At 41.3% G+C, this 27,008-nt stretch overlaps 1 protein-coding gene across 3 annotated transcripts in view; it reads left to right on the top strand.

Annotated features, from left to right (window-relative positions):
• The window catches only part of CHST9 (carbohydrate sulfotransferase 9), a 255,515-nt gene extending 228,805 nt beyond the window's left edge, over nt 1–26,710 (top strand). For all 3 annotated transcript variants that reach the window (XM_026647334.2, XM_026647332.2, XM_026647333.2), the window contains 2 exons: nt 4,109–4,146; nt 25,174–26,710. In XM_026647334.2, the coding sequence (XP_026503119.1) occupies nt 4,109–4,146; nt 25,174–26,265 (1,130 nt within the window). In that variant the 3' untranslated portion in view covers nt 26,266–26,710. The remainder of the gene's footprint in view (nt 1–4,108; nt 4,147–25,173) is intronic.
• Nucleotides 26,711–27,008: the final 298 nt, after the last annotated feature.

Raw genomic sequence — 27,008 nt, 5'->3', positions numbered from 1 at the left:
CTTTAGGCTTGTTTGCGGTAGATACCCTAGGTTTGGATTGACAATGCAATTTGCATCTTGAAGCATCACTGTAAGTACAATGAAATGAAAAGGTTACTTGCACAAAACTCACTTTTCCCTCTGGGCTGACTTTAGAAACTCATTGATGTCACTTCCTTCCTCAGTCAGCAAGTGAATTTTTGTTAATTCTCAAGACCAGCTGTCCATGCTGTCAACAGAAAGCTATTAAAATTCCTTTAAAGTGAATCAAAATAGCCTAAAAACAAATATACTAGAAAACAGGAAAGCATCAGTATTCAAAGTCCACAAACCTCAGAGCAAAATAGTGTTGATCCAACCAGAGATTTCAAACCTTGTACTTTCCTAGCAACTTGTATATCGTTAAGGAATGTTAAAACACATACTCCTTAATCCTCTATTATCAAAAACCTTACTAGGTTAAAAAAAATTAGCCCCAAGATTTAATTCCATTTCTCACAAAGATTATCTCAATAAACCTGGGAATGATTTACCGTAAGTCTCCCCTAAATGATGTTTCCTTTTTTCCTCTCGGAGCTAAAAAGTACCATTTACATCTACCAAACAAAAATACTACACCAACATGCAGGAAATAATTATCATAAGATTCATTCTATGGTACAGCCTACAATAGTATCTTATTTTCAGTTTTTCTCCTTAGGATGAGGATCAATAGAGAAGATCATTTTTCTTATTAATGATACCTTGTGTTACATTTAAAAATTCATAATACTGTTACCCAGTCTTTAAAAAAATCTATATTTTGTACACTCTGTATGTCAGTACAAAGAAATTCTTATGAAAAGGGACACTATTTACATAACTATTCCTGGAAGAGGGAGTGCCTAATGTCACTCAACAGCAATCCCCCAGGCCAATTAAAGACTGATACTGACAAGCTGCAAAGGGAGTCCCATCATTATTGGTCTAGGAAACCATGGCTGATATATGTAGAGCTTGATGTAGGTGAATGTGAAATTCTTGGTCATCCACAAAGGATGTGGAGTACCTCCTTGCAGAGAGTGTAATTAATCTAGCCACACTTCTGACTATTACTGTATGGTAGCACTTTGCAAGATACATTTACTGTCTCTTTCACCTGAAGGTTGAGACTAGGTTTGATTCTACAAAGATATGTGATTTTTGATAGAAGCACATGTAACCCCTTTGGGGTTTAGAGAGCATGGCCCCTCTAAATCTTTTTCCTAGGGGGGAGGGCGGGAGTGAAAAAAAAGAAGGGAAACTCCAGGGGGGTGGCTCTGGAGCTCCGAGGGAGAGAGAGGGGACAGCAAGCAGGCCCTCACAAAGTGAAGCAGCAGAGAACCTGCCTGAAGCCTGGGAAGGACAGGGCCGATCGGGGACACCCCAGGACAGGAGCCAGGAGCAGCACTGTGCCAGGGAGGAATCGCCCAAGAAGGACAGGCCGGAGTTGGACCCAGTATCACAACTGCCCAGAGCTGCATGGGGCTGTGAGTACTGGGGCTTGTAACAAGGAGGGAGGTTGCTAGCTAGTTAAGTGGGGAGGTGGTCGCTCTGTGTGGCTTTGCAGAGAGCGGCAGAAGAGGGCACTGGAGGGGTTTGCTGGGGGAAAGTTCACTGGCGCCGAAGACGACCAGAAGCACCCAAGACGCACCACCAGACTGGAACTTTGCTCAGGACTCCTGAACTCTGTGTGCAGACACATTGCTCAGTGTCTGCCCTTCCAGACTGTGCTACCACTGGGCCTGTGGGGCCTTGGTTTAAATGCAACCCTGTTTTACTGCTCCCCCTATATTTCCCCTTGTTGTTTTTCTCCTCTCATCCCTCCGTAAATAAATATCTCCCTTTCTTATATCCATTGTACTTTTCCTGTGGGTGTGTGTGTTCACTCTGGGGGGTTTGAAACAGGTGCCCCTGGGGTGGAAGAAATTTCTCCTGCTGCATTCCTGCGCGCGCCTTCTCTTGGCCAGAGCTGCCTGCAGAGCAGACTCTATCTTGGCCACGAGGGCACTAAAGTTACACACACAAACTCCCACAATGGAATAAAGTAACATCTATCCAGACTGGTATCTTGTCTCCAATAATATACTATAGAGAAGGTTCAGAGGAAGGTCAAAATAAGTAAATAAAGCCATAATTCAACTAACCAATTTGTGTCAAGTTATTATGAGATGGAATTTCTTCATGGCTGGGGATTAACTTTTGCCATCTCTCTCTCTCTCTCTCTCTCTCACACACACATCAATGTTAATTTAGCTAGTGTAACTGTAGATGTCAGTCTTATTCATGTATGTGTCTAAACTTTATCTAAATATTACTGATCTCTTCGCCGTAGTATCCTGCAGCAATGAATCCCACAGGTTAATTAAGATGATTCATAAAGCATATTTGCTATTTAACCATTTCAAATTCATCTTCATTTTAAACGTCTCGGTTTTTGTAATGTCTGATGTAATTAACAGGGTAGCATGATTGACTTTCTGTCTATACCATTCATTTTATGACATCTTCACTACATCTTTCCTTCTCCTTTCCAAATGAAATAATATTTGTCTTTTTTCCTTGTATGGAAGCACCTTCTTTTCCCATTCACCCACCCAGTGGATGTCTTCCTTTACAATAAAACATCTACCTTTGAAATCAGATCACCAAAATTCAATGTGGTTGCCAAGATGAGACTATATCATTGACTTAACTGGGGCTTTCCAGATTTTTAAGGGGGGGGAAATACTCTTCCAAGCAAGGCTTACCTGAGTTTGCTGAACTGGAACCAAGCTTTGGAGGTTCTAGCTTAGCAGACTTCAGCATCATGTCAGAGCATACATCCCAAAAGAGCATATGTTCTAGGAGGACACCATGGAGCATGGTAGGCAGGAAATAGCTGGCTAAGAATCCTGCACTTAATACTCTATCTCCAAAGTGCAGGAACAAGGATGGATATTTCCTTGTGTGGCTAGCCCTTCTGTCCCAGATTATGGGCCCAACTGTGTTGGCATGATGGTGCGAGATTGTGTATGACATAGTGTGCTGTTATAAACTACCATCCCATTACAACATAACAATTGCCAGGGAGCTAGGCAAAAAAAAAAAAAAAAAAAAAATGGCGAATAATAAATTCATTAAAAATGTATTTTTCAGAGCACTGAAACCATTTGTGAATCAGGGTGTAATTTGGCAAAACATTTTGTCAGGAAAAGAAATTTCAAAAATGTTGAAATATCATTTCAAGTCAATATTTTGTTTAGGAAATGTTGTTTCAAAAGATTTTGTTCAACCCTAATGATATTTTTTCAGTTTTTTTTATTTGGACGAGAAAAAACAAAAAAATCAATTTTGGTTCTAAACTAACCCAAATTTTCTGTCTGATATATATATTTTGTTTAGCCATTGAACTGAAAAATCAATTGTTTACTCAACTCCAATTGCCTGTAGGTCTTTCTTAAAAAGATGGGTGCAAAAGTGGCCATATCCCATTCCTCTTATGCTTTTAAGGTTAAGTTGAATATTATTATTAAGAGGTTAGCTGCCTAATATTTTTACTTCCCACCAAATTCTGATAACTATGTTCCTGGTACATTACTGCAATCTAGGTTCCATAGTTTCATCACCACTTTTTAATAATTTCTTGATACTCCGAGTGACTGACAGAGCCAGTCACCTTCATTGACTTCGAATGTTAGTTTAGGATAAGCGTTTTCCCCATCTTCCTGTGTGGTGAAGATCAATTAAAATAAATTACTTAGCTGGTCTGCAATTTCCTTCTTTCCTTATTTGCCTCATTATGCCTTGGTGGTTTAATGATTCTGATCTCTTTATGCTTTATTTCATATTATTAGTCTTGATATTTTTGGCTGGCTATCCATCAAATTCCCCCTTAGTGCTCTCAATCTCTAGTTTAAATGTTACAGACATTTGCTCCATTCTATTAGTGTTATCACTTTGGCTGGATTTCTTTTTTAAAGATCCTTTTTTTAGCCTCTGTGTACACTGTTCGTTATCATATTGTGTGTTCTGTTTTCCTTGACTGCCTCATTTTTGTTGTTACATACAAGATCATTTTATTCACTAAAATATGTTACAGCTAATTATTTATGTTTCTTTTTTCTTTCAGCGTCTGGAGAAAAATTACAACAGCAGATAATTAATCAGGTATTTTGCCAGTTTTACACACTTTTTTGTTACTCTACATTTTTTATGTACTCTTGGAAAATTTTAGCAACTTTGAAAGTGAGAAACTTATAGGAAAGGCTAAAGTTAGGCATAAGACAGGCAGATGGTGTGAGGTCCCCCCATCCTGTCCTACAGATCTGCCTATTTACTTGAGTTTAGTATTGAAACACTTCTTTCTGTCTGAGGCAATGGCCTGTATCTTGAGCAATTATGTGTGCCAGTTTGTCATCTTGCTCTGTGGTATGGACAAAGCCAGCAGGCAATTTGTCTACTAGGACCAGGTCTAAGAATGCCCAACTGCTGCCTTTGTATAAATGATAGTTGTGCCTATTTGAGAGCACAACTTTCTAAAAGTTGGTATGAAACATTTATGCTGTTGTATTACTGCACCATGTGAAAATGATAAACAGTGCATAGCTATGTGAAGTTTTGGGTTTGTTTGTTTTTTTAATTACAACTGCAAGTTTTGACTACTGCTTTGCTAAACCGTGACATTGCTTCTGACATTATCATACTCGGAGTCCAATGGCTGAGCTATAAAGTAAACTAGTTTTTGATTCTGCTTTATATTACGGCATCAATTAGGGAAAAATACTGTTTGCAAAGATAACATTTTAATATTATATTTACTATTTCTGTGTCAGAAGGAATGGGTACATAAATGAAGGTATTTACTATCAATTCAGAGTGTAGGAACTTGCATATGTTTGAAAATTATACTGAAGTGGAATTGTTTCAGCCAGTGAAAGGCCAGGAAAGCTGTAGTTATTTGTTCAGAGCTGGTTTGGAATTTTTCAACAAATCATTTTCCATCCAAAAAAAGCTGATTCATCTAAACTGAAACTGTTCGCAAAACAGGTTTAGGTTTGATGAATTTCCCAACCCCCTCCCTCCCACCCACCCCAATATGTCAAGAAAATAGTTTTGAAATTATCAAAAAAAAATGTTTTCACGTTTTTTAAATGAAAAATTCGGTTTTCTGGTTCAAATTGAGTCTCTCTTTTTTTTTTTTTTTTAATTTAAGCCAATTAGACTAGTTTTTAAAAGGTTGAAATCAAAACAGCATTTTTCGAAATTATTGAAACAAAATGTTTTGGTTGACCTGAGATGAGAAAAAAATCAGTTGTTTTGGTGCATAAATGTTTTTGAGAGTTTGAATTTTTGTGCCAATTCAAGACAGGGAAAAATTTCAAATTCTTGAAAATATTTACAGGATGGGAAAACCATTTCTTGCCCAGCTGTATACATATTCTAAGCAGTACACTTTTTCTGAATGATGAAAGGATTTATTTTGCTTAATGATTATTCTGTTTTTCCTAAATAACTGCAAAGTATGTAAATCCCTGTACTCTGACTTATTGACTGAATGGTATAGCCCGTAGTTTGACTACACTCATGTTTCATTCTTAAAAATGTTCAAAAGATCAAATAACTGAACCAGGGCTGGCTCTACTGTTTTTGCCGCCCCAAGCAGTGCGCCGAATTGCCGCCGCGGATGGCGGGGGAAGTCTGTGTGCCGTTAGGGCGGCACACGCGTTTCTGCTGTGGCGGCAATTCGGTGGCAGCTTCTGTCTTCAGCCAGAAGACAGAAGCCGCCGAACTGCCGCCGCGGGCAGCTGAACATAGAAGCTGCCGCCGAATTGCCACCGCTGCGGAAATGCGCGTGCCACCCTAAGGGCACATGGACTGCCCCCGCCGTCCGCAGCGGCAATTCAGTGCACTGCTTGGGTCAGCAAAACACACGGACTGCCGCCCCTTGCAGATTTCCGCCCCAAGCACCTGCTTGGAATGCTGGTGCCTGGAGCCGGGCCTGAACTGAACTTAAGCAGACATATTGTCTAAAGAAAAAACAGTATAGTACAAAAAGGAGATATACATATCCACCCTTCTTCTGGGAAGCAATTCTTATCCCATAGCATGTTCACTTTACACAGAAGGTGTGCTTTGAAAATATGCATTTAAACAGTTACAAAACTCTCAATATGTCACTAAAATCCAACCCACCAGTTCATAACAGTTTCTTATCTTGTTGTTTTGTTCTGTACTTTTCTTATCTCTCTTTTGGATACTGCATTCTAAACCTGTAGTAGGACATAGAATGAATTTATCTTGCCTTTGACAAGTTCTCTATTAGCTAATGCCAAATCTGACTTCAGCTTTGCAAAGTGTGAGCAGAAATGTGGGAAGAGCATAATATATTCAGTTAGCATAACTTGGCCAACACTTATGTATAAAATGTATATTACATTAGTAATGTGTTCATAATACACATTAATGTGGTGTAAACTATGTCTAACATATATGTAGTGGCTAATAAATGGAATACTATTATTCAATCAAAGCACAGAATAACATGCATAATCACTGCACTTTTAAATGAGTACTTTATAACATTTTTTTAAATCTGTGTACTCTGGCTGCAGTCCTAAAACTAACCATCTATTTGCATGGATACCTCAATTCTACCTACACTCCATGCCCAGTCACCGAATATAACCCCTGATATTAAGTTTAAAAGGGATTGTGCTAAGTACGACTCGGCTTTTTATGGGGGTCAATTAAGAGGATATTACTGAATAGAAAATGGATCAGCAGCTGTGGTGGCCACATTTGATGAAGGTATATGGCAGTAAAAACCTGACTGCAACAGTCAGTTGGAGCAAAGGAGTGTGTAGCAGCCAGTCAGCATGCCAGGGTAAAACTAAACACACCTAGTTCCTTCAGCCTTTGCTCATATGGCTTGTGTTCCATTCCCTTGATCATCTTTGTTGCTCACCACTGGATCCTTTCCAGTTTCTGTACATCCTTTCTATACATTGGTGACTAAAACTGGACACTACTCCAGCTGAGGCCTAACCAGTGCTGAGTAGAGCAGTACTATCACCTCCTGTGACTTGCATGCTATGCCTCTGTTAATGCAACCCAAAGTTGCATTTGCTTTATTTATTTATTTATTGCAACAGCATCGCATTGCTGACTCATGGTGAGGTTGTGATCCACAAGTCCCAGATCCTTCTCAGAAGTGCTGCTGCCAAGCCAGCTAACCCCCATTCTGTGTGAAATTGGTTTTTCTTCCCTAAATGTAGCACCTTACATTTGTCTTTGTTTAATTTCATTTTGTAGTCTATAGACCAGTTATCCAATTTATCAAGATCCCTTTGGATTTTAGCTCTATTCTCCCAAGTGTTTGGAGTAGCTGTGTGTCATCTGGACATTTGATCAATATGCTCTCTATTCCTACATCCAGGTCATTAATAAAGATGTTAAATAACAATGGACCCAGAACAGATCCCTGTGGAACCCCCATTGAGACCTCCTTCCAGTCTGACATCATTCCATTAATAGTTACTCTTTGTTTGCGGTTGTTTAACCAAGTAGGTATCCACTTAATGGTAGTTCCACCACTAATGGAGCTGCTGGTGTCCTGTTCTATATTAATTCCCTTTGAAGATTTCCAAGAATAATCTGGAGAAGATTCATTTTGAATTTACAATCTTATTTTTAAACCTCTTTGAAAAAATATAGACTATCGGCATGAATGTGGTTTGATTCGAAGAAGTGTCACTTTGATTTTAAAAAGGTTAAAATGGAATGGATTCTGATGGCACGACACTTGCAGAAAGATTCTGTTTGTTTTCAGAACAGTGTAAAAGATTTCACATGCATGGCCAGATCCTCAGCTGATGTAAATTGGTGCAGTTCTCTTGAAGTCAATGCAGCAATAGTAATTTAAACTGGCTGAGGATCTGGCCCAGAACTTTTAGGGAAGAAGAACTGATTCTGTGGAATGTTAATGTGTGATGGAATTAAATTAGAATCCGGGAGGGACAAGTGTGTGAAATGGGGGGGTCATAACAAGGCCAGGATGATTGAAGAGCAGACAAGAATGGGGAATAGGGTCAAAAAGCTACAAAGCTGCTTCCTCCTTCAGTGAGCTCCTACTTGGTTAAATTCTGACTGAACAATGATGAATTTTCGACAGCTAGGTCCAAATACTAACCACACTTATAGCCTGAGAAGTCCATTGCAATCAACCCCAGTCATGGATTTCTATATTTTCTACATCGTCATTAGCGCTCTCTAGTTTTTAAGCAAATTTTGGTGAAATATGTATAAATGTAAAATCAAGGCGCCATCCTCCTCCAGACAAAATATTTGTCTACAGTTTGCCACCTTCACTGACTCTTGTTCCACTTGATCTTCAGCCAGCTGCTGGCTTTCTCAGCCATCTCTTTTTGTCCATATTTGTTTTGTTTTTTTAGCATTGCCACTTCCAAGATCCTTCCACAGCAGTGAGTCACCCATAAATATTTTGCTTTCTGCTTTTGTGTACCCTACTCTATACTACCTTAGCAACCTTAACTTATATCCTGGTGTCTGTGTACAGCCCCAGAAGCCAAGATATGTGTTAAGTACCACTGGGGAAAAGGAAAGGAGACTGTTACCTGAAATTGGGCCAACTAGTAAGCTTAGGGAGGACTAGTGACCCACCAGAGTTTGGCAGAAAGCAGCACATTTATTGTATTGATAGCTAAGCTCAAAAGAAGGGGGACGGGGGGGTCACACTCACACTCGCATACTCACGCTACCAGGACAGGCACGGCACTGGAGATGTCAGGATCCTTCAAGGTAAGTGTCCCAGAGTGCAGCGATGGATGGTGCGATGAAGGTAAGTCTTCCCGAGGCACAATGGAATGCAATGCGGCGAACCACTGGCCAGGCGATCCGGGTGAAGGGCCTTCACGGGAGGTACAAGCTTGTGAGTGCACTCCTGAGCACATGGCCCCTTCCCCTTTTAAGGACCTGCTCCTCATGGCCTGCGACTAGAGATGACTTGGCCGTGTCTGGTTGGTCACACTCCACTTCGGCCAGTGTCCATGCATTGGGTGTGTGAGTGCTGCCTAATTAGAGTCCCAGACACCTTGTGTACCTGGGAGCTCTTCTGATCTTCCAGCTGTTCAACCAGCCCAAGCATTTCAGGAGGGAGGAGGAGACTTCACAGGTATTCAAAGAGGGAGAGGAGACAAAAGAGTGGGGGGAAGTGTAACAGACCTTTTGAGCATACAGATTATACATAGCATACAGATCACTGCTGCTCCTACAACACTCCGCCCCTTGATCTATGATCATTACAGTAGTCGTCGTTTTAGGGCACAGGTGATCTGTTGCAGGCAAACCAAACAATCATAACCAGGTGAATATAACTAAAACCATTACAACTGACTAAACACCAGATATAACATAAACACAAAAAGAACAGGAGTACTTGTGGCACCTTAGAGACTAACAAATTTATTAGAGCATAAGCTTTCGTGGGCTACAGCCCACTTCTTCGGATGCATAAGCTTATGCTCTAATAAATTTGTTAGTCTCTAAGGTGCCACAAGTACTCCTGTTCTTTTTGCGGATACAGACTAACACGGCTGCTACTCTGAAACTTGTCATAAACACAAATGCAAACAATCACAATCATAATAATTGGGAATACAATAAAACTATCACTATTACAATAATTGGGTACATTGACAAACAAAATGAGGCCAGGTTTGATGCTGCAATAGCCATCAAACAATAAAAGGCAACCTTAACCCTTAAGTACACACAAGAAATAAGATTTGTAGGAGTACCACAGTTGTTATGCAAGATTAAACTGATTTGGAAGGTACATAGTAACAGAGAACTTGGTGAAATTGCTGATACTTAAACTAACATTTAGTTGTAGTTTATGGGGGCCCATGAGCTACCCTTCAGGGCTTGGGGAAGTAGAACCAGGGTACCTAGAGGAAAGTGGAATTAACAATACAAGAAAATGTAACTAACAATACAAATGTATTAATAACAAAACTCAACAACAAAATGATTATTAGAGAACCTAACAAAAAATAAACCTGATGCATTGGAGACCAACGTCTTTTGGACAGAGGTGAATGTGATTGATAATTTGGTTGGCGATGGGGAAAGTAGAGTGAGGAAAAGGCATTTACCCTGTCTAGTGTAGTATCCCCTCTCTCTCTGGACCCAATGCTAGCACAGGAGACCCACCAGAGACAGACACAGAACATGGAACACTGAACACAGACTTTGTCGCGACACTATAACCATGGTATTTTTATAACTCTTCAGCTGGAAAGCCACTTCACAGGTATTCAAAGAGGGAGAGGAGACAAAAGGGTGGGGGGGTTAGTGTAACAGACCTTTTGAGCATACAGGTTATACATAGCATAGTCTGGCCGTGGGGAAATTTAGGCTTGAAATTAGACGAAGGTTTCTAACCATCAGAGGGGTGAAATTTTGGAACGGCCTTCCGAGGGAAACGGTGGGGGCGAAAGACCTCTCTGGCTTCAAGATTAGGCTAGATAAATTTATGGAGGGAATGGTTTGATGGGATAACGTGATTTTAGTCAATTAGGCAATAACAGCCATCGCTGGCAAAATGAGGGTCTGGCTAGAGAATCTTGCCTGTATGCTCGGGGTTCTGCTGATCGCCATATTTGGGGTCGGGAAGGAATTTTCCTCCAGGGTAGATTGGCAGTGGCCCTGGAGGTTTTTCGCCTTCCTCCGCAGCATGGGGCAGGGGTCGCAAGCTGGAAGATTCTCTGCAACTTGAAGTCTTTAGATCACGATCTGGAGACTTCAACAGCAGAGTTAAGGGAAAGTGGGGGGGTCAGCTTTTGTGGCCTGCATCATGCGGGAGGTCAGACTAGATGACCATATTGGTCCCTTCTGACCTTAAAGTCTATGAGTCTATACATAGCATAGTCATACAGATCACTGCTGCTCCTACAACAGAGACAGAATACTCCTCGCACTTAAGACCTACTTTTAGTAACAATGATAATAACCCTGTATAAGAAATATTTTACATCCTGCCTGTTAAAATGTGTGTTCAAGTCAGTCCTTGGGCATCAAGTCCCATCCTTCACTCTCAGAGTGTTTGCAGAGTTAGACTAAATATGAAGTTTTTCTGTGAACTATTATAAGTTCATTACATATGATATTTTGTGAGATTGACCCTTTCCAGTTTAGTCCAGATTTCTTGCATCTCCAAACGCACTGCTCTGATCTTCCTCGGTTTTTTTCTTTTTCTCTACCTTTGTTTGCAACCCATTTAGAAAAAACTGAATCCATGTCCTCCCATATGGAAATGAAGCTACTGTGGTTTTGGTACTGCACTATTATTCCTGTAGTTATGTAGTTGACATCCCAACTTTGAGTCCACATTATTCATTGCTACTTACTTAATTCCCCAAAAAGTAGAGGCTTGAGGATATGTCTGCGACAGAACTCAGCACTACATCAGAGCCAGTACTGTTAGTCCTCTAAATCAACTTAACCATTATTTTGTTTCCCTGTACACCATTTTCTCCACTGCACTTGAATGTACACAGAGCCTGGCAAGGTAGGCTAGTTCTGCCCTGGAAAAAGACCAAACCTGTAGATGGAATTCTAATACCCCTGCATGTATCATCCTCTTTCTTCCAAATTGGTCAAAGCTGGGGGGAGGGATAGCTCAGTGGTTTGAACATTGGCCTGCTAAACCCAGGGTTGTGAGTTCAATCTTTGAGGGGGCCATTTAGGGAACTGGGGTAAAAAAAAAAATAATAATAATAATAATAATAAATTGTCTGGGAATTTGTCCTGCTTTGAGCAGGGGGTTGGACTAGATCAGGGGTCTCAAACTCAAATGACCAGGAGGGCCACATGAGGACTAGTTCATTGGCCTGAGGGCCACATCACTGACACCCCCTCCCCTCGCTGCCCTGCCCCCACTCCACCCTTCCATGAGGCCTTGCCCCCATTCCAACCCCTTCCCTGAAGTCCCCACCCCAACTCTGCCCCCTCCCTACCCCCAGAGGGGGCAGGAGGGGTGTGGCAGGGGCTCAGGGCAGTGAGTTGAGGTGCAGGGTGTGGCAGAGAGCTCAGGGCAGGGAGTTGGGGGTGGGGTACAGGAGGGTTTCGGGCTCTGGCCCGGAGCCGCTTACTAAAGCGGCTCTGGGGTGGCAGCAGCGCACACCGGAGCCAGGGCAGGCTACCTGCCCCAGCCCAGCAAGCAGTTGGAACCATGTCCCTGCGGCCCCTGGGGGAGGAGGATGCAGGGCTCCGCGCGCTGCTTGCTGCTCCTCCAGGTACCTCCCCCAAAGCTCCCATTGGCCGCAGTTCCCCGTTCCTGGCCAATGGGAGCTGGGGGGGGGGGCCTGGAAACCAGGGCAACACATGGAGCCCTCTGCTCCCTCCCTCTCCCCTCCCCCCGGCTGCAGGGACGTGATGCCAGCTGCTTCAGGGAGCAGCACGGGGCTCGAGGGGGGCAATCCCGCGGGTGTAGTTTGCCCACCCCTGGCCTGGAGGTAGGTCGGGGGGTGGCGGTCTGCAGGAAATAGCCCTGCGGGCCACATGCGGCCTGTGGGCCATGTGTTTGAGACCCCTGGACTAGATGATTTCCTGAGGTCCCATCCAACCCTGATATTCTATGATTCTATGAAGTGATATGACTTGGCTGTACAACTATCCTATCCATTCTGAGTTTAGAACAATCCTTCATTGAAGAAAACTGTGTGTAATGTGGATATGGTATTCTCTTCATTGTGCAATGAAAGTGGTCTAGTCCTGTGGCTTAACCATAACACCATTCTATCTAATAATATTTCTGCCTCAAAGAGGGGTTGTGATTTTTCTAGCTCATGTTTGTACAGCACGTTAAAGATGTGTAGCACTGTGTATGGGTAAATAATAAGTGTTAGTATGAATTTCTCGTTGTAAGACTGCATATAGCCAGAGATGTGTTTGGGCTCCTTGCCAGCCTGGGTTCCCATACAATCTTATTTATCTTTTTTTACATTTTTTTTTTATTTAAAGATAAAGTCATCCAACTTTACTGAAACACAAAGTGTGATTGACAGAAAATGTATATGCTTTGAGACCTCTAGAGAACTTACTCTCTTTCAAAGCAATTGGGGGGAGTGGAATTTGTCATTGCTGAATTTATATCAATATTCTTCATTTGAACCTCTTAGTGCTATTTCTAAAAGAACAGAATGTCTTGTTTCTGCAGATAGATAAGTGTGTTTACCTGCAGATAAGAATGGAATGGTCTCAGTTTATCAGGAAAAGATCCCTGTGGAACTTACCACATCCTCAACTAATGTGGAAAATATTGCTGTGTTCATAGAGCTGTTGCATTACATTATGTGCCTCTCTTCTCAGAAGAGCTTCTCCCTTCCCCCCCCATTTTATATACTTTTGCTTTTTTGTTGCCCTAATGTTCACAGCCTAAAATATGCTCTTAGAAAGACTGATGAAGATGATTTAGGACCTGATTCAAATCCCAAATGGCTACAATTAGGCTGTTTCACCATACTTTATACATTATGGGCCCAGTTTTTAAACACAGGTGACCTAATAGGACATCCAAATCCCACATGTGGACATTCAGAACATCACTTAGGTACATTTATTGTCAATTTAGACAGAGAAGAGCCTGTCTGAGTGCCAAAATCTGGGGTTTGGATGTATTGTTCAGATGTTAATATTTAGAAATTAGGCTCTGTTTTTAAATTTATTTGATATTGATACAGTTATGAAATGTTGTTATATACTGAATTATTATCCAGTGTTTTTCTAAAATACTAGATGGGTTAAAGTGTGTCTGTGAAAAATAGTTAGCTGCTTTTAAAGTAAAATGGGATGAAAAAATACCGGCCTGCTTTGAGTTATGAACATGTAAGACAAAGAGACAACACTTATTTTTGTTTTGGGGTTTGTTTGTTTTTATTTTTCTTAATCTGACCAGTATTGTAAAGGTTATTTCTTAACCCTAAGTACAGTGTACCTGAGAGTAAATGACTTCCAGAAATACATTTATCAACAAATGGGAGCCATCCGTAGCTTAAAGCACAAAGGCAAGTAAAATTACACAGAAAAAAAAGAGAGATTACATATTAATCTCATCTGTTTAGCTCAAATAAAAGATTAATGTGTAACATACTAAGCTTCCTGACTCAAGATTGCCTAAAAACATATGCTTTCCTAAGATCTAAGGTCCTTATATACATATAATAGGGGTGTGCGCTGTATGCCAACTACTGCATTGTAGACATACAAATATTTTTGCTTGCCTAGAGCACTAGAGTGATCTCTATAGTCTTTTCCATAATGAAACTCAAATCATCCTCTTATCTGGTGTCAAAATTTCATTTGATGTTGCTTAGGCTACTTTCCTCTGCTTATGGATTTTAGCCTTGTATAGAGATAAGAATGCAAGTTTGATAAACAACGCTGGTCAAATATATTGACCTACTAGTGAGTCTGAAATGAAAATGCAACAAGCTAAAATCATACACAGAACTGATGGGACTCTTTTGCACTGATTCAGATGTGGTTTACTGGATAGTGATGTATGCTGGTGGTGTGAGAATCACGATGGTAATTTGACATATAGTGATCATATGCAAAAGCTTGCTGGTTGTATTGGATTAGTGGATCAGGTTTGATGTGAGCCAGTATCTGTATTTCGGATAATGAGCATAGAGAAATACAAGGCAGAATATTGCAGATACTGAAATAGCTGGGTTTTTTTGTAAAATTGTGACATTTGTCAGAAATATCACTTCCTATTAGTTGGCAGCATCCTGATATCAGAAAATTCTGGTCGAGTAATACAAATGTTACAGAAATAGTTCTGAACCACTTGTAACAGACTTAGTCAGAATTGTATTTGCTACATTGTATTTTGACAATATATAGATTTTATAGAATATCAGGGTTGGAAGGGACCTCAGGAGGTCATCTAGTCCAACCCCGGGCTCAAAGCAGGACCAATCCCCAGACAGATTTTTACCCCAGTTCCCTAAATGGCCCCCTAACTGAACTCACAACCTTGGGTTTAGCAGGCCAAATATGATGATATTACACACACAAAAACTATGTTAAAAAGAAATTAAGGATGCAAAGTCAAGCACTCATTTAGGAAATGCTAGAATTAAGGTTGCTCCGGCAACCTTAATTTGGCTCGCTTTTGCAAATGCATTATGATAAAGTCTTTAATTACATGATCACATACTATTGTTTCCATAGTATCCCTACCTCATTCAATGCACAGAACAGATGGTGCTCATTTAATAAGCAGCTATTCATTATTTTGTTTTCTACTCATTGTTTAAGGTGTGCTCCCATACCTTATTTACTGCACTCTGTTCAAACCCGACTCTGAAGACAGAGTTATTAATTTCCTCATGGGGTTTTTTTTATGGTGCTTGTCACTATGGAAACTGAGTGCTTCACAAATGAACTTATCTTCACCTCTGTAAAATGGGGAACTGAAGTACAGAGTAATTGAAGTCCAAAGTATCCACTAATTCTGGGTGCCCAATTTGAGATGCCTGGGATCTAAGTTTTCAGAGTGCTTTTCATTATATAGCATTTTATGCATTCAAAGTGCAGCTCCCATTGACTTCAATCGCAGCTGTGAGTGCCCAGCACATCTGCAAATCAGACCCCAGGGTCTGAAGTTGGGCACCAAGAAAATGAAAACAAAGTTAGTGCCCAGCTGCTCAGCCCCAGGCAGGTGCATGCTATAGTGGATGGAATCTTTGTGGAATTTAGCTGTTAAACTCTAGCAAGTTTCCTTTGAGCATATGCAAACTGCAGTTTTTCAGAGGCTTATAATTTGGTCAACTTTGGGTGGATTTTCACAGAGATAGCAAAATATGCATCCTTGACCCAAAGAGCACCTCCTTGCCAAATTTCAAGTCCCTGCTCCAAAGCATGGGGGTGCTAGAGCTTTTCAAACACAAGATTGCGAGAATTTTTTAACATGGGCAAAACAGTGTATTTTAACCTTGTTCTCAGAAGCGTCTGAACAGTTTTGGTTGAAATTACTCAACATTCACCCTGAGGCACACACCTAGCATGGAAAATATCAGCCCAAATGGTTAGTCTGGTGAAGTTATAAGCAACTGCAAACAGGATCTTATCATGGGAAGTATCGGGAAACCTTATCAGTGTTTTAACTAAATGTATCAAACACTATCTACTCTTCACCCCCATGCCCATTTTGTGGGTGCTCTGCTTTGTTTTTCTCAGGAACCTGAAACAGATCCCAACGGGGGTGCCAGCATCTGAATTACCGTGCTAAAGTTATAGAACATTCAAACTACCGTCCCTTGTAAGTGTGCAAAGGTGTCTGCACCCCACACCCCAAATCCATCTTTTGAAAAATCTTTTTGAACGTGAATTTGGTATTACTTAATATTCATTTAAGCCCTCTTCCATTTACAGAATAGGAACAGTCCAAGCAACAGGAGAACAAATTTACTTAGACTAGATGCCTCATCTCTGATCTAGAGGACAACCTCTAGAGATGAGAGAGGAGATTTCGCATGTTGATTCATTGATGCTGGTTCTTCTGCCGAGGAGTGCCAACAAAGATACCAATTAATATATATTATAATGGAGGATTCTGTGATATTGCCACCCAGTTCCTATATTCTTATCTCCTTACTGCCACTGTAGTATCTGAGTGCTGTACTAATGAATACAACACTGCTGTGAGGTAGATGGTATCATCCCCATTTTATAGCTGCGGCAAAGGTGGGAATTAAACCCAGATCTCTTGAGTACCAGTCTTAACCACAAACCATCTTTCCTCCCTCTGGATTGAAACCACTAGCTCATTTTAGACCCCTGGAAGCTGTCGAATGGGAAGAGCATTTCCACAACGCATCCCTGTGCCAGGTTAGAAAAAGTGACCTAAACAAGAAAGGCGCAGCATCCTATTTCAAGTCCCTTCCACTTGGCATTCCACAGAAATGTGAAACAAAAATGTTCCTCTCTAAAACACAGTTTGGTACATTGGTGGCTATTCCCCTTTGAATTTGTAAGCAGAGTTTTTGGAAAAATTAGGATTCCAGGGAAGACTGGCAGAAAGAGAGCCTCATTAACAAATGACTGAGAGGTATAACCAGAGGGGATGAGAAGAGGACAGAAGGGAAGGGCTGACCAGGGACATGGCTAGGGAAGGTGTCAGGACATGTGTGGGCTTGGTGAAGCTTGAGAGAAGAACAGGAGTACTTGTGGCACCTTAGAGACTAACAAATTTATTGGAGCATAAGCTTTCGTGGGCTACGAAAGCTTATGCTCAAACAAATTTGTTAGTCTCTAAGGTGCCACAAGTACTCCTGTTCTTTTTGCGGATACAGACTAACACAGCTGCTACTCTGAAACCTTGAGAGAAGAGTACCACCAGTTCCCCTTCCTGTCAGTGCAGCCTTTGATTTATATATAGAATGCACGAGCCAGTAGTTTTCATCCTGTGTTTTTTTAAATGAGTATTGTCAGAGACTTACCCTTAATAAACTGTAAGTAAGTGAAGTTAATAAGATACCAAAGAGTAGCAATCTTTTACCTTACATCTGTGACCAACTCTTTGTAGGTTAGTCAGTCTCTTTCAAGAGCTGTTACAGAGATTTGTTTAAGCTCACTAACGCTAGACTGCAGAATTTCTATATGAGGAATGTGTATATTTATTTATTGGGTCTGTTGTAATAATTGTTCTCTGACCATTGCCAGTTATTCTTGGCAAATATTGTCCTGGTGCCAAAAGACTGTGAATAACCACTACTCTTAGCAGGCTTATAGAACTTATTTCTACGTGTCTATAATAGCAGTGGCTTCAGTCTGATATGTTGGAGGCAGGTGCTATGCAAGCCCTCCACATACCGCTGCTAATGCATCTTAATTCTGACCCCGGCTATCACAATCCTGAGCCTTTTCTGAGGAGAGACGTCTAATTGTGCCAAATTATGTGGTCATTTCATGATTTAAATCAATGAATACTGGGAAAAAAACTACCAAACTAATTTTTACCTGTGACTTACATCAGGTTTAGAACCCAGGCAAAGAAGAGTGTGCAATAACTCAGTGACCTAACCAGTCCCCTCCCCGCCCCCCATTGGAAGCATATATTAGCTCCATCTGTTAGTTTTCCAACCTCACATTATACTGTAGCTCCTTCTTCTATCGTGTCACTGATTTTTTTCTCTGTAATAACTACACTTCTAGGAATATGCACTACCTAACTTGATTTCTTTTTCCTAAGTCTCTGGTACAACTCTGCAGGAGTCTTGAGCTTGGTGAACACAAGCCTCCTTAGAAATAGAGCTGATCAGAAAATGCAAACAAATTTTCGATACTTTCTGATTTTTATCAGTTTCATTTTGAGAGATGTTTTCTAGCCAACGCTGATCATAAGTGGTGCAATGTAATGTTGGATGCACAAAAATAACTGATTATGTACTTGCAGAACAGACTTACTGGCAGTTCAGAGATATAGCGCCAGTAGATTGTCCCATTCTGTTGGCCAGAGATATGGGCTAACTCTACCCTATGATAAGCAGATGCAGGTACCACAGACGTACAGTAAAATTTACTCCCAGGTTACTCATGCAGTCAGCTCAAGCTGATGATGAAAGAACATTTGAGGAGGAGAGTGTGATGGTGTACGACAGGGGTCGGCAACCTACGGCACGCATGCCAAACACGGCACACAAGCCGATTTTGAGTGGCATGCAGCTCCCTGCCGTGGTCCCGGCCCCCAGCCCCACTCAGCCCCCCCCCACCCACCACTCTCCCCTTCGGGGGCAGGAGGCAGAAGCTTGGTCCTGTGGCAGCCAAGCTTCCCCTCTCCCCCGCTTCTTCCCCCAGCGTGGTGCTTTCCTGCCCCTCCTCCTCCCCCTCCCTCTACCAGCCGCCGATCAGCTGATGGCCCTTGCGAGGGGGAGGGGGACGAGTGGCAGCGTGCTCGCTGCTCCATAGAGGAGGCAGAGAAGAGGTAGGGATGGGGCCTTGGGGAAGGGGGTGGAATAGGGCATATCCCTTCCAGCCCCCTGCCGTGAGCCGCTCAGGGCAGGGGGCTGGGAGCACCCCCATGAGCCGAGCACCCCAGCCCTCTGCCCTGACCCCTGAACTCCCCTCCCACACCCAGTCTTCTGCCCTGACCCCTGAACACCCCCCTCCCAGGTCTGGGGTCTCGGCTGCCAGCCCCTTGCCAGCCGGCGTCCTGGCCGCAGGCCCCGCTCAGCCCGCTGCCGGCCTAGGTGAACAGAACCCCAGGCTGGAAGCGGGCTGAGCAGGCTGGCAGCATAAGATCAGCATTTTAATTTAATTTTAAATGAAGATTCTTAAACATTTTGAAAACCTTGTTTACTTTACATACAACAATAGTTTAGTTATATAATATAGACTTATAGAGAGAGACCTTCTAAAAAACGTTAAAATGTATTACCGGCACACAAAACCTTAAATTAAAGTGAATAAATGAAGACTCGGCACACCACTTCTGAAAGGTTGCCTACCCCTGGTGTATGACATGATACTGTAGCTAGATTTTGACAACCAAAAAACCACTTTATTGACCCCAGAATTGTAGTTATTTAGCAGTGCAGAAGAACACTACACAACAGTTTCTTTCCCCCTCTATCTTTCCCAAACTCAGATCCACTCTGTCTGTTGGGCTCTTAATTTTACTATTCCTGTTAATAGATCAAGATCCAGCACTAAAATGTTTGAGGCACAATGGTGTCTGTATTACAGATCATTACATTTTTGAAAATCAGGCCCTGGAATATCACCCTTCCCAAGACATCATTATATTTTTTGCATGGCAGGATGCTATAATTGAGAACAGTTGAGATGGGATCCTCCTAGTGTATTCTATAACTACCACATCACATAATTGGATGGATTTTAACCATTCTTAGCATTAGTCTTTCTATCTCTTCCACCCAGTGGTTTGTGAAGGCACTGAGAGGAAGGACAGCATCATGTGCATGAATGTGGGTCTTTGCAGCTTATTGCTATTACAGTAAGGAGAAACCATTTTGTCAATGAGTGAGGAGTGGGGTATTTAAAAGAATAAAAAGATGAGGAAAAACTACATGCACCAATCCAGCCACCCCCAAAATTCCTTTTGTTCAGCACATTCACTGAATGGCAGGTAGCCAAATACCTTACTGTGACCATGTTAAATTCCTTCCCTTTGTATTTAGTTAAGCTATTTTTAAAATCTCTCTCTTTGTCTGGTTAGCGAAAGGGAAACAAGGGTTAGTTAGATCTCCTGTTCTGCATTACCACAGAAATCAGACACATGGCCACTCCACAACTTCCTTTCAAATGTGTCAAATAACACACGTGAGTAATGAGAGAGACTACGCAGCTACTGGCTTAGGAGGCAACACTTCAATTAACTGTAATTGTCAGATGAGTTGCACACAACCTGTAGCACAAGTTGTCAAAACATCTCGACAAGAGACTCTCTGCTCTCCACAGTGATTTTGGAACTCATTTCTTTTCACATTCTATTAGAGTCCAAGTTTTTTTTGACCATCCAGGAACAGTGAAGCAGTAGCTCTCATGTCCGTAGGGAGATACCAGACTTCCAAAAACATTGTAGCTAGTGACTAATCTGGGGATTATCTGCTTGCTGACTATTGTTGGCAGGTTTTTAAAGTAACGTTTTAAAAAACTATAATTGCACCCAAAGGCTTGTGTTTTATAAATGCAGATAATGGCCAAGATTGTCAACAGTGGCCAGTGATTTGAGGTCTCTCACTTTTTGGGTGCCCAATTCAAGACACACTGACGGAGCATGATCTGCCGAGGGTGGGCGCTCAGCATTTTCTGTGGCGGGTGCTCACATTTTTGAGGCGAGTGTCTGGGCACCCAAAAATTTAAGCACTCAAAATCACTGGTTGCTTTTGAAAAACTTGATCATAATGTCCTGGCTTCAAAGAGCCCAGGAAAGATTTTCACTCCAGGAATGAATTATTTCCTTCCTGACAGAGAAATGGGTGGACAAAAACTTAGACTATTCTTTCCCAATCTACTTTTATTTGGAATATGTACATAATTCCTGTTGTTGCATTGTAAACAAATGAATATCAAACAAAAAAAAGCAGCAGCAAAACTTGCAGCTCCCAGAACTCCAGAAAGTGGCAGTTTTCTGACCTCCAGCTAGCTAATGGTTTCTCACACAAACACTATCCCATTTCACATGGATCTAACTCTGCCCCAAAAACATAAAAGTTCTTTAAGAGCATGTGGCTGGACTGTCATTCAGTCAATGTTCCCAGCCCCATGAGAGCCACAATAGCTAGATTTGCCAGTGTTGCATGGGTAATATTATCGTATTATTATTAATCATGTATACTACAGTAGTACCTAAGGGCAAACCAACAGGGGACCCTATTGTACTAGGTCCTGTACAAACACAGAGTAGTGAATGGTCCCTGCCCCAAAGAGATTACAATCGAAATAGACAAGACAGGCACATTGTGGATGAAGGAGTATAACACATATGTAGAGTGAACAGTGTAATGGCTGCAAATTTCATGTTAGTTTCACAATTTTTTTAAAGATAAGTTTAGTTAGATGGGGATAAGCTACATGAAAAGAAAAGGGAAGGGAGATGAGAGGGACAGGGTAGGGGAGAAGAGGGTAAGAGGAGCACGTGTGGCTTGAAGCTCTTTCATGTATACTACTATTTTGCAATTTTAAAAAAAAGCATTTGATGTAACTTCCCTCTTAAGCACAGTTCATCCAATTGAAAAGCATCTATTGTTCTCACCAATTAACCCACCTTATTACTCAATTATGTGTACATGCTGTCAAGGCTGAATCCCCACTCTGGCACTTTGAGTGCAGAAGGTGGGGGCCCACAAGAATTTTAAAAATTAATACTGGCCACTCCAGGCTTGTATTAAACTCCCAAGGTTACAGCTTTTCTCTGACCTTGGCTTGGTAAACACTGCCACCATCCAAATGCAAAAAAAAACCCTTGGACACAGGAAGGCACACTTGGGAATTCCTCCTGTGGGGTACCCTCAAGCCCTTTCACCCCCACCCGCTGGGGAAGAGCTGAGAAAGAAAACAAAGGAAATTAGCTGTTGCTACCAGCTAATCAAACAACATGCACAAACCTCTTAGGACACCAAAAATCCAATCCTGTTCTTAAAAAAGGTAAATTTTATTAAAAACAAAAAGGAAAAAAATACATTTGGAATTTAGGCTTTTGCTAGATTTTAAAAGAGCAATTCCAAAACTTAAGCACCCAAAATAGCTTTCTTGGGGGGTCAGCTTAAAGGTTACAAGCAAACAAAAGCATCTGGGGTTAGCACAGAGGAGTCCATTAGCCATAAGAAATAAACAGAAATAACCCTAATCGTGTCTTTTTAAACATTCCTAATCTACTTACACATTTGGGAGTTCCAGATAAGTAGTTTTAGGTATGATCTGATGACTTACGAGCATACCTGGCTTAAAGCTGCTTACAGCATGGCTGCTCTGGGTCTCCATTCTCTGCAGAACAATCACAGACACAAAGGGAAAGCTTCTTTCCCAATTTTAAAGAGTTCTAGCCTTCCCATTGGCTCTTTTGGTCAGGTGCCCCTTTTTTTACCTGTGGGACTTTGTTAACCCTTTACACGTAAAGCAAGCAGAGAACAGCGACCAAGAGGGACTTTATAGCTTAGTGTCTGGCTGGGTGTTCATAAAAGGGAGCTATCCCCCCCCCCCGACTTCATTTATCACACATGCAGAGGTTGTTAATCTCTTCTGTGAGTTCCAGGGGAGAGTTTCTTGGGAATTAGATGCTTAACTGCCATTTGTGCCTTTAAAAGTCACCCACCCTCTATTCCCATTCTTAAATATAGTTTATAGCAGGGAGAGTCAATTATTTTTTGTCAAGGTCCAATTTTCTTGGCCCAGGTATAGTCAAGGTCCAGACTCCAGAGAAAATAATAAAAAATAAATGACAATAATTACAATAAATAAATTAAAACATTTTGGGGTCCTTTCAAAAGCATCTGGCAGTTCAGATTTGGCCAATGGTCTGCCTATTGACTACCCTGAGTTTATAGCAACAAACACTGCAACCACTCATTATTCGTGACGCTTACAGTAGTATTTATTGACCTCTACAATATAATCCACTATGGAACACAACAGGAAAAGAAAATGAAATTAACAAAGCTTTAAAAAGAAGCTTACATATTTACACAACACTTTTCTTGTTCTCGGAACTTCCAATGTCATCATTTTCCCCCACGTCTTTGTTCACCGCCATATCTGTTTGGAGCCTTTTTCTTCTTCTCAGCTTACTAAGAGGGGACCACTTTCAAGTGACTCCTGCTGCATGTAAGTTGTTCTTGTGAAGTGTTACCTGAGGCTCCTCTGAATGGCTCAGCCCATCCTGCTCCAATGGAGTATTCACTCCTGTCACAAACGCTTCAGCATTGGTCCCTACATTTGTGTTCTCAATTTCTGAGGTAACCAGGTTGAAATCCTGTCCTCTTCTTGTAGCTCCTTTGAGTGTCCTCAAGAATAACTTTGATCTTGTTTCTGGGTCCCAAATGGGCCATTTCTTGAGTCAGAACTGAATAGAGTCCATAGCAAGGTTATAGTCACCTCAGGAAGTCTATCCTTTCTCTTGATTTGATGGAAACAAGCCAGTTCTCCAGTTGTAAAAAGTTTCCCTATATGATTTTCCATCATACTACTTAAAACTCTTATACTTTATCTAAGGGTATTCAAATTTGCTGTCAAACATATTTTTGTATATGTATATATAGTCCAAATGATCCGAATTCCTTTGTTCCTCTTCCAAAGCATTAGCTCCTCAGCTGCTGATCAAATACGAGGAGTCATGAGATACCATCACACTCTTGATTTCTCTCTTTATTGAGTTTTGAAAAACACTGAAATCATTGGGTACTGTTAGTCAGTCAGACTTTATCTTAGGCAAAAGCATGAGCAAGAACGTCAATAACCATGCTCCCCATTGGAGATACCCTCTCCCCCAAGATGTTAGTCCCCTCACTGCCTTAGTGGGGACACTCCTTTCACCAAAAGCACCATATTTTTATGTTGTTTCTGTGTTTTATCAAATAAAATTCTCCCAGAGGTTGGTTAAGGGTTTTGTAACCCCACAGTGTCCAGTTATTTTAGCATCACTGCATAACTTTAATAATAGTTATATAGATTCATCTACCTGCACCTCATGCTAGATGTGTTTCCCTATTTCCAATACAAAATTGCATCTTTTAAATTACGGACTTTTCCACTGTGACCAAAAGCATTTACTTTCTCTGTATTCTGAGAGAACACTATATTCCACAATGGTTGTGGTTCTCTTCTATTGAGAAATTCCATTGTTTCGCCACCATTCACTGTGGTATCACCATTCACACAGTGTGGAAGATGCCATTTTGTATTGACACTCTTTCTGCTGTCTGCGGTCGTGGGAAGCAATAAAGCTGAAAATTCAGGCACAATGTTTGGAAACCGCTGCACTAATCCTTTCAGAGTATCTGCCTAAGCTTTCACTGAGTCACTGCTCACAGCCACTTAAATCCTGTCTGCGCTAGGAAATGTTCTAAACATTTGTCACCACTGCTACACAGAGTTCCATTCCAACGGTGTTTGGAACTTCAGGTACCCTTGTGTAGTCAGCCCACCACCTGCTAACACTGTTTTAAGCACTGTGCTGACGAGTCTTGCTCTGGGCAGCTCTAATAAACCCAATGTTTAAAGTGGCTTCAGTGACTATAAGCTTGTCTACACTAGGGCTCTCAACGTTGCTAACACCAGAAAGGGGCCTAATGGTTAAAGCCAGCAGGGCTGGGCAGGTGCATCAACCTCCCTATGTACAGCTGTTCTGAATCTCAAAAAGATACTCATTTCGATTGACTTACTGGAGCCCATGTGGTTAAGAGGATCTGGTGTTAACAAGCTCAGTTTAAAAGCATATATTGCTCTCATCAGTTAACCCAACTGATAACTAAATTAGATGTATCTAAGAGTGGCTGTAAACCTATTCTGTGAGTTTCCTTCCCCATCTCAAATAGAGCTGCTAGCACAAAATGTATTTTTCATACCTCTGCCGCTTTTGCCACAATAATAATGCTTTAAGTGAATGGTGAAATATGCTTTAAATTTTCATTCTTTTAATGTTTACAGGATTCCAAGCTCCCGCACCCAGAGGAGCTTGCCACAGCACCAGAAAATCAGATTGCTGCTGCTAACCTCAACAAGCGACAGACAACTGTAATCATGGGCAGACATTCACAGGAGAAAGCCAGTCCTCTTGGTGAGATAGCCAGCTCCTTGGTGAGCCGATTATCTGAACAGCAGAAGATGACTAAAGCCTTTCTAAAACAACAAGTGAATTTACCACCAGTGATGCGCCCTTTAAATAAAAGTTTAATCAAAGATGACAGATGGAAAAACATAGATGAAGCTCAAGAGAAACGCAGATATTTTCTTTATGACTTCTGTAAAAAATACAGTAGTGAGAACCGGCTCAGAACCCATCTAGTGCGTATGGTATCCAGAATATACGTGGAGGATAGACACAAAATCTTATACTGTGAAGTGCCTAAAGCAGGCTGTTCCAACTGGAAAAGGATTCTGATGGTGCTCAATGGACTTGCCTCTTCGGCATACAGTATTAGCCATGATGCCGTGCACTACGGAAAGCATCTAAAGAAATTGGACAGTTATGACTTAAAAGGGATACAGACACGTTTAAATACCTACACCAAGACCATATTTGTACGTGACCCCATGGAAAGATTGGTGTCTGCATTCAGGGATAAATTTGAACATCCAAACAGCTACTACCACCCAGTGTTTGGAAAGGCAATTATTAAGAAATATAGACTTAATGCACATGAAGAGGCACTGAAAACCGGATCAGGCGTGAAGTTCAAAGAATTTGTACGGTATTTGTTAGATTCCCAGCGCCCAGTAGGAATGGACATACACTGGGAGCAGATTAGTAGACTCTGCTATCCCTGCCTCATCAACTATGATTTCATAGGAAAATTTGAAACTCTAGAGGAAGATGCCAATTACTTTTTGCAATTGATAGGTGCTCCAGCAGAGCTGAAGTTTCCTAATTTCAAAGACAGACATTCCTCCGATGAAAGAACAAATATGGAAGTAGTGAGACAATACTTAAAGGAGCTGTCAGATACAGAGAGACAGTTGACCTATGATTTTTATTACTTGGATTATTTAATGTTTAATTATACAATGCCAATTGTATAGCTCTGAATGATTTTAAAATTCTATCAGACATTTAACGATTTTGGCCTCAAACCAGCAACTGTAATATTACCATACAGCTCTGAGTGGAAGAAATATAACTGCTAAGTATAATTGTCTTGACTTAGTTGAGATTTTATAAATGAAAGTGACACCAATTGACACAAAATTATAGGAGCAACGCACAAAAGAGACCTATAAACTATCTAATTTGCACTAAAAGGTCTGAAAAAAGCTGCTTTTGAGTATGGATTATACTGTGGAAGCAGTAATCCAGCCAGCTGTTTCATTAGCTCAGCTAATGTTCTTGTAATGGTTGAAAAACATTCAAAATAGCATGGATTTGTGTGTGTGTGTGTCTATATAGGAATAATGTGTTGAGTGTTTTGAATGTATATTTTTTGCTGTCTGTGGCATATTAATAAAAATCATTGGCTAATTCTGTAAGGCATATGTAGTGTTATCAGTTGCAGTGATGTGTACCCATTTGTCACCTACCCACTCTCTTGGCATTTTAATTTTTAAATAGAAATCCATCATGTGATGTACACTATGATCCAAATCCTGAACTTAGTGGCCATCCTCAGTGTCTGGGCAGAATCATAGGGTGGAGGTGTGGAACATCTGCAGAGGTTTCTGTGGAGATAACATCAGTGCAATGGCTATTATCCACCTCCACAGACAGTGGTAAATCCTCCAGCCATGCCTCCTGCTAACTGTTGCACGTGAGGTATGGACCCATTATT

This window comes from Terrapene carolina, unplaced genomic scaffold (assembly GCF_002925995.2).
Source record: "Terrapene carolina triunguis isolate 2854851 unplaced genomic scaffold, T_m_triunguis-2.0 Scaffold58, whole genome shotgun sequence".
In the NCBI taxonomy this organism is placed as follows: domain Eukaryota; kingdom Metazoa; phylum Chordata; order Testudines; family Emydidae; genus Terrapene; species Terrapene triunguis.
Note: the sequence above shows the minus strand (reverse complement) of the source record. Positions and strands in the feature narration are given on the sequence as shown.